General features: G+C 41.1%; 1 protein-coding gene across 7 annotated transcripts in view; it reads right to left on the bottom strand.

Moving 5' to 3' along the window:
- Window positions 1-4,501: 4,501 nt before the first annotated feature.
- ide (insulin-degrading enzyme) overlaps window positions 4,502-9,097 on the bottom strand; it is a 233,845-nt gene continuing 229,249 nt past the window's right edge. For all 7 annotated transcript variants that reach the window (XM_072479084.1, XM_072479086.1, XM_072479085.1 and 4 more), the window contains exon 25: window positions 4,502-7,575. In XM_072479084.1, the coding sequence (XP_072335185.1) occupies window positions 7,480-7,575 (96 nt within the window). In that variant the 3' untranslated portion in view covers window positions 4,502-7,479. The remainder of the gene's footprint in view (window positions 7,576-9,097) is intronic.

Here is a 9,097-nt window from a genome sequence, read left to right as displayed (position 1 = left end):
CTCTGATCTATGGGTAAGCATTCTCCAAGGCAGCCTTCAGGACGCGCGACAACGCAGAATCGCCGAGCAGAAGCTTATAGCCAAGTTCCGCACACGAGTGCGGCCTCAACTGGGACCTGGGATTCATGTCGCATTACATTCATCCCCCACCATCTGGCCTGCGAAATCCTACCAACTGTCCTGGCTTGACACAATTCACACCTCTTTAACCTGGGGTTACCCCATCTCTGGATCTGTAAAGATTTAATCACCTGCTAATGCTCGCATTCCACGCATTGTCTGGCATCTTTGAATCTGTCTATATATATGTTTCTGGAACATACCTCTGCATTCACCTGAGGAAGGAGCAGCGCTCCGAAAGCTAGTGACATCGAAACAAACCTGTTGGACTTTAACCTGGTGTTGTAATACTTCTTACTGTGCTCACCCCAGTCCAACGCCGGCATCTCCACATCATAGATAAGAGTAGTTAGAGGTTCCCGTGTTTTTATTTTGTAATGCATGCCTGAATGTCATAGCGCCCCATAGAATTTTATAATGATGTGTGTACATTAAGCAATTTAGGTAAAAGTTCCAATTCATAGGACAGAGTAGCGTAGAGCCTGTCCTTCCTTATGGGTGCTCGACTCAGGAGGAGAACAAAGAAGTTGCAGTAATATGATCCTTCACGCTTCGCGTTGAGGATCACAAGGAGGGCGTGTAGCCATCTGGAATGGCCACTTCCAGAATACAAAATGGACGCTCGCTAAGAATGTAGGGAACTGTGGACAATGTTAGGAAAACAAGGAGGCACAGAGCCTGTATGCATATTGGAGAAACAGCTCCCAGACGGAATTGAAACAATAGGTCAATTAGCATATTGATGGCCCATCTCCGGGAACAAAGGAAAGGCACTCAAGCAACTGATACGGTTTCAGACATCATGGCACCAGTTCCCCAACCGAAAACACAAACAAAGCAAGGCCAACGGCCACCAAAGACACATCCAGCTTGGTCAAGATCAATATCAGTGATCGAGAAGCAGCTCAATTAATTGGGGCTAAGTTTAAGGCCCGCCTAAAAGCGCGCAAAGCCCTCCAGGTATAAGAAGGAACCCCACAAGAGAATCGCTCTCTTGGATTTGGCTCTCAAAGCGGAGAGACCCATCCACCAGCTGCACCAGAAGCAAATAAGTCCAAGGTCAACACTCGCTACCAGACGGACGACCTGAAGCTGTTCTCCCGTACCACTTCGAACCCAACAACTTCAGATCCGAACAACGGCCATTGTTCCTCTGACTGAGTGGGCACCCGAAGCTAAGTATAAGCGTTAGCATTAGAGATAGTTTAGTTTGTAGTACTTTGTGCATGAGTAGATATTACTATGTGTGTAAATAAATAGTATCGACTTTGAACTAACTGGTGTATTGGCTCTTTGATCAGTATTCGGGATTGAACCTTGTGGCGGTATCGAGAGATACCTGGCGACTCTAAAGCAAACATAATTAGGATTAAGGAAGGTGACCATATTGACCGCCATATTCATAACCAGAGAAACAGAGCAACAGGCCCCATTGATGCTGACAGGGGTGTGTACAGTACTTTTCTTCCTGAAGTCAATGACCAGCTCTTTAGTTTTGCTGGCATTGAGGGAGATTGTTGTCGCTGCACCACTCCATTAGGTTCTCTATCTCCCTCCTGTATTCTGACTCGTCGTTATGTGAGATCTGGACCACTATGGTTGTATCGTCAGCAAACTTGTAGATGGGAGTTGGAACCAAATTTTGCCAGGCAGTCGTGTGTACCGGGAGAGTAGGGGGCTAAGGACGCAGCCTTGCAGGGCCCCAGTATTGAGGACTATTGTGGAGGAAGTGTTGTTGGTCATTCTTACTGATTGTGGTCTGTGGGTCAGAAAGTCAAGAATCAAGTTGCAGTTTGGGGAGCCAAGTCCTCGGTTTTGGAGCTTTGATATGAGCTTGGCTAGGATTATGGTGTTGAAGGCGGAGCTGTAGTCAATAAATAGGAGTCTGATGGAAGAGTCCTTGGTGTCAAGATGCTCTAGGGGTGAGTGTAGGGCCAAGGAAATGGCGTCTGCTGTGGACCGGTTGTGGCGGTATGCGAATTACAGTGGATCAAAGCGTTCTGAGAGTATGGAGGTGATGCGCTTCATGACCAACCTCTCGAAGCACTTCATTACTACTGAAGTCAGGGCCACCGGACGGTAGTCATTGAGGTGCGTTGCCTGGTTCTTCTTTGGCACCCGCATGATGGTGGTCTTCTTGAAACAGGTGGGGACCTCGGAGTGGAGTAGGGACAGGTTAAAGATGTCCGCGAAAACCTCTGCCAGCTGGGCCGCGTGACTAGGGATCCCGTCCGGGCCCTTCACCTTCTGAGTTCACTTTCAGGAAAGCTGATCTGACTGCGGAAGCTGTGATGGTGGGTATGGGTGAGTTATGGGCTGCTGGGGCACTCGACATCGGATTGTTGGTTACCTGCTCGAACTGAGCATAGAATGCATTGAATTCATCGGGGAGGGGTGCCTACTGCTTGGTTTCATGAAGGCAGATGACTGATGTTGAGTAATTAGGATGATGAATCTACAGAACAGCAACAGGCCAATCACCCCAATCCGTCTATTAGATTCCCCCTCATCTAACTCTGCTAGCATGTCCCTCCCATCTTCCTCATATGTTTATCTAGCTCATCTCTGGAATACATCTCTACAATTTGCTTCAACCACTCACTGTGACAGAAAGTTTCAGTCTCACCAGGCTTTTGGGTAAAGAGATTTCTTTTTGATTCCATGTGATATCTTGATGAATAACTAATACTGATGGTTTCCAGTTGTGCGCACACTTACCCCCCAAGAAATTAGAAGACGATCTATATCCACACTATCAAATGCTTTTGAGAGTTTTAAAAATCTCTAGTAGGTGACCCTCAGCCAGCTCGAAGAGAGACCTATTTAGCATTTCTGGTATTATCTATTCTTCACTGCCTCCCTCTTAGGATTTTTCCCGTTATGGGATGTGGGTGTCGCAGGCTGGGCCAGCATTTATTACCCACCCCTAATTGCCCTTGAGGGGGCATTTAAGAGTCAACCACATTTCTGTGGATCTGGAGTCACATGTAGGCCAGAGCATGTAAGGACGGCAGATTTCCTTCCCTAAAGGACATTAGTGAACCAGATGGGTTTTTACAATTGACAATGGTTTCATGATCATCATTAGACATTTAATTCCAGATTTTAATCGAATTCAAATTTTACCACTACCGTGGTGGGATACGAACCTGGGTCACCAGAACATTACCTGGGTCTCTGGCTTACTAGTCCAGTGACAATACCACTACACCACTGCCTCCCGGCCAGTTCCTTGCCGACTTTTTGGGGTGAGATCCACCCCACATGTAGTCATTTTTTTCAGGGCTTGGGGAGCCCACACTTAGAAATGTTTTCAGCAAAACCGGTTCCTGGGTTCGGGACACCGAGCTTGAAGGTCCCCCACAACTCTCATCCATGGGCATCACTGTGCCCCGCCCCCCCCCCCCCCCCCAACCAAGTGAGCACACCCCAATATGAAGTGGCCTCCCCTTCAACCCAACTTTTTGTAACACCCTTTCATGGGCATGGCCCCCCTCAGACCCCGACCTGTGGCAACCTGGCATCTGGGCAGTGCACCAGACACCCGGAAAGTGCCAGATTGGCATTGCCAGAATATTGCACTGCCCCCGACCAATTCCCTCAAGAGCCCCCCAGAGTGGCCATCCTTATGAAGACTAGTACTAAACAGCACCTGGGTGAGGCCTCACTCGTGCAGCCGGTAGCTCTCGGGAGCCGAGAGAATGCGGCCTCAACCTGACTGTGCATATTTAAATATGCCTAATGGCTTATGCGCAGTTTTGTGCCTGGTACAAACCCTCTTCCCCGATGCTCCTGGCGCAACAAGATCGGTGTCAGCAGGAACACAGTGGGAAAATCGCGCCCAATATGCTTATCAGTATTGTACACGATCCTCTGAAGTGTGGTCCAACCAAATTTCAATACAACATTGGGATAACCTCTTCACTTTTCAAATCTATCCCACTAGAACTATACCATAGCACCATGAGCAATACCATTTAAAAACAAAATCAAACAAAAGAGATCCCTTTGCTTTCTGTACTCCTTTTAGATTATTTGCCAAGTAACGTGACTTTATTTTTCCAAACTGTATAACATGAATTGGTAAATAAATTTGAACACGTCACTCTGCAATTTGTTGCAGTCCTCCAGAGCATTTAATGTCATATGCAAAATAAAAAAATTTGATTTTAATTCTAAAGTCTTACATCTGTAATATTTACAGATGGACATCGAGCTTCCAGAATGATCCATTTTATAAAATAGAGTTCAAGATTTAATTTTGCAACTATACACTTAGTGTTTCATTGTTGAGAAATGGCAGGTATATATTTAAACTCTAGTCAAAGTTTCAGTTATTAACAGCTAATTAAAGTTGGAAAAACTGGACAATATACTTCAATGATGATAGAATGATCATAGGTTTATTTATTTTGTTGCAAACTGAATCATCCTTTCGGTGTACAGTAGATATGCTATTTGCATCCAGTTCTAGGTCAACTGCTCCAAAACCGTCAAAGATGTTGGTACAAGTAATTTGTCACAATCAACAAAAATTCATACATCTATTCACAAGCCATAAAAAGACAATATTTGTCGACACTCTGTTGGCTGTTATTGCTTGAAAAAGCTGCATTTTTGGATCCTTATTTCAGTATCCATGGATATGCCTGAGTCAAACTGCACCGTCACACACGTGGTCATAAAATGCTGGAAATGATAGAAAAAATTAACTCTGCAAAGGATTTGAGCCTGCTAGAAGAAAGCATATTTCACAGGAAAATATATTTTCTTTAAAGAACTTTTTTTTTTTTTGTTAGACCAGAGAATTAGCTGTCAAATTATGCATTGTGCTCCAATAATTTCAAAACTACTGCCATGGGTTGTAATATTCCATTGGATAGTCATTATATACAACACAAAGGTTGTTGCTAGCCTGCAGCAATATTGCAGAGAATACTTATGTATGCTCAAAAGGCTTGGAAAAAATAGGATTTTTGTTTTTACTTGGGTCATCTATTCAAGTGAAGTGGGTAAGAAATGTACACAAGTTTTGAGTTCTAATACAACAGGGCTATTGTCTCCAATTTTATCCATAACATACTATTACTGAAATGCAGAAATCACAAGATTTGCCTCTGGGTTACTTAGTCTTGCAGTAAACCCCAAGACAATATTAATCAATACCGTTCCAACATGTCAGCCATGATTTCACAAAAAACATTCACTTATTGCACACCTTTCAAAAATTCTGCAGGTGATGTGCCCTTCTGTGCACTATTCCAAGGTGATGTAGACTTCTGAAATATTGCAGCACAATCCCACAAAGCAAAGGAAGGCCCTTTCATGGTTGAGTGGGACAGAAGAGCAAACAAGCTCAGTGAGAAAGTAAAATATTTCAAAAGGATTCATTTGAATATTACTTTAGATACAAAAATTCCCAAACCGAACAATGTTGTTACATATATCCATCCTGAAAGTAATGAGAAAATTGGTAGCTGTTGTGATTTAGTCGTTTTTCAGAGGGAAAACTTGTTCTGTTAGTTTTTACTATTGCTAACAAAATGTTTGTTATAGATACTTATTAAATCCTAAACATTAAATTAAATAGAAAAGAAACAGTCTGGTCATAAATATGCTGGTTTAAAAGTCCTCATGTAATTGACTACAAGCAAGGGTGCCTGTATAAAACTGACATCGTACCAAATGTCAAGTACAGTACACAATTCATTTGAAATTAAAGATGGCTTTCTGTAGCTGAAATTGTGAATCTTCAGGCTTAATCAAATAATCCTCATAAATAAGCCTAAGAGAACTGTATATATTTCAATTTCACCCAAGTAACTTAGTGGTAGACAACAAATAAGGGTGCTATAATAAATTATCACTATCAAATATTATGAGTTTGGAATCATTAACTTAGCGGAAAGCTGCTCCCTATTGCAAAAATACAGCAATGGCTATTGCTAATCACTCTTCAATGTACAGTTATATTGGGCCTTAAAATACTGCAGTTTTATCTTGCTTCTTTAATTTTGCCTTTCTACCTTGTCATTTTTTTGCTTAATATAGTGCATAATGCATATTACAGTCATAGTGCATGATAGTGAATAATCAGTTCTTAGTCATTGTATATCTCTTGATCATACAACTGACATTCATGTTAGTATCACTGAACTGCTAAGATACCGCTATTGCTGAAAGTCAAAGTAGTTGGATGTTCAAGGTTGCAGCACAGTCCTGGTGCTAAGATAATATTCAATACACTCTTCTGCTTTAGCCACATGCCATCCAGAGGGTCCCTTTGTTGTGCTACCGATAATGTTCCCATGGACTTTATTATGTCTTCAAACTATCACCTAATCAAGTTTTAAGCAGGGGTCATAATTTTTACACACAATTGGTTATGATGGGTATTACATGGTCTTTCTTGAATGTTGAACAATGTTGAAGTTATTGAAGCCACAAAAGTAAATGGAAGCAACAAATTTTGTTTTGTATGGAATCTAATTTTTGTATCCCCAGATTTCTTTCCTTAAACTTCTTTTGCTACTGTAATATAAACACATTTAAAATACAAAATTAAAGTTCAATCCCCGTAACTGAACTTTGGTAGTGCAAAGAATGGATTTTAAAATCTTTCAGTTTTACTGGGGAGAAACCCGAAATATTATTTTTTCACAATAGGGATTACTTTCGACAGGCTATCAACAGCCTCAAGAGTTGTCTGGCCTGGCTTCCTGTCAACAACAGCAGTTTATTTATCTATTCTGCTTAGCAGCATTCTGACTTCTTGAAAATACACTAGCCTAAAGAAACAAGGTATCTGGCTCCCTGTAAAACAAAATCCATATTCAGTTCAGAAATTAGATAGTCTTACAAGATTTAACATCTGAATTCTCTTGAGCTTTAATTATGCTGTATGACAGAAAGTAGTTTGAGATTAAAAGAAAAAAAGGTTTCCAGCATTTTACTACCAGTTGTATGAGCACATAAAATGTCAAAACTACAAAACCAGTATACAAGATTAAAAACGTGGTATAGTACCAATTATAAGGTTCGTGCTTGATCACAAAAGAAATTTTTCTCAAATATTTTACATTGTGTAATTTTACTGGTTTATATATTAGTGTTTTGTAGAATTCCAATTTTATGTAAGACGTTTCTATGGACAAGTACTTTAAAATGTCACTCAGCTAGCTGAACCATTAACAGGCAGAAGTATGCAGAACTAATTAATTTTGTGCACTCCTAACTGCGAAGAGTTCATTTAAAATAAATGATCTTGGATGAAAGCCCCCCCCCCCCCCAGTAGAATGGATATGGTCATTCACGTTTTTCATTCAGGCTTTCCTCCTTTAGTGCCATCCTTCCATAATCTCAAAGTTTTGCAGCCATAAAATTGATCTGAGGTTTTGCTAGTGGAAAGAGTGGTAGACTGCGCTTGAATGCAGTCATGTCTTCAATGATGGTTGGCTAAAAAGGATAGAGTCAGATTATACAGTTAGTTTGTATGCAAACCCATATACATAGAGAACACAAAAATCTGTAACAGTGTGGGGTCACTTTTCCATTATGTTGGTGCTGGCTCCTCTGCTAAAGCAAACTACACCAATTTCAATGTCTTGCTCACTCATATCTCACTCGGCCTCAAATATTTATTTAATTTTTTCTTAAAAGATGCAATACCACCAATCCATGTAGTACAAGTATTCCAAACTCCATCAACTCTACATGAAATAAATTACTCTTCTTTCAGAACATCCCAATTGCCCAGCGCTGCAATAAAGGTGTAGTTTTGTCAGTAACATTTTGCACGAGACTAACATTGAGGGCACTGGTGATGGATGTTTTTGACCAAATAGATTTTGTACTATTTTAAATGCACTTCTTATTATTATGGTAGTCGAGGAGTTTTCTCTCTCAGACAGTTGGTTAAAAATATTTTGATTACCACTCCTTTATTGCAGACTATTTTGAATTTCCTAAAATCCAAACCCCAAATTCAAAAAGCTGCCAATCGATTCCACTTCCTTCTATATTAAATCAAATGCCTCGATTAGCCAGCATGCCTGTACAGTCATTTGACAAGGATTTCGTAATCAGGTTTTCTTGGATGAACTAAAATGGCGCACATATTATTCAAATTATGCCCCAAAAATATAACACCTGGCTAAGTTGACAATTTGAACCTTCTAAGACAAGTTGTTTTTTATTATTTAATCATAAGCTATGAGCTTTACTTGTAAGACCAGAATTTATTGCAGTCTATGTGGTGTAAATACACTCTGTGCTTGGAGGAAAGGAGATACAGGACTTTGACCCAGCGACAGTGAGGGTACAGTAATATAATTCCTTGTCAGGATGGTAGAAACAATTAGCGAAGAACTTGCAGGTGGTGCTGTTTCCATGCCTATTGTTCTTCTAGGTGATAGAGGTTGCAGGTTATTGTTGAAGGAGTCTTAGTGAATTCCTGCAATGCATCATGTAGATGGGATATACTGCTACCACTCTGCGCTAGTGGTGGTGGGAGCAAAAGTTGTAAGGTGATACACAGGGTGCCAAACAAGTCGGTTGCTTGCCCTAGATAGTGATTAACTTCTGAGTGTTTTGGAAGTTGCATTGATCCAGGCAAGTGGAAGGAATTCCATCATACTCCTGACTTGCTTAGTCAAGGGTAGACAGGTTTTGGGGAGTCGGGAGGGGAGTTACTAGCCACAGAATTCCCAGCCTCTGATGTGCTTTTGTAGCCAGAGCATTTATATGGCTGGTCCAGTTGATTTCTGGTCAATGATAAGCTCAGCATGGTGATGGTGAAGCACTTTAAGAACACAGCACATGCTTCCGACAGTAGAGTGATATAGGATGAATTTAACAACTTATATTCATACAGCACGTTAAATGTAGGCAACATCCCAAAGCATTTCAGAGACAAAAATCAGATTCTGAGTCCAAGAAGGATTGGGAGAAACAGATCTTGGTGAAAGGGCAGTATTTT

This window comes from Scyliorhinus torazame, chromosome 16 (genome assembly GCF_047496885.1).
Source record: "Scyliorhinus torazame isolate Kashiwa2021f chromosome 16, sScyTor2.1, whole genome shotgun sequence".
Classification (NCBI taxonomy): domain Eukaryota; kingdom Metazoa; phylum Chordata; class Chondrichthyes; order Carcharhiniformes; family Scyliorhinidae; genus Scyliorhinus; species Scyliorhinus torazame.
This window is presented reverse-complemented; position numbering and strand designations above follow the sequence as displayed.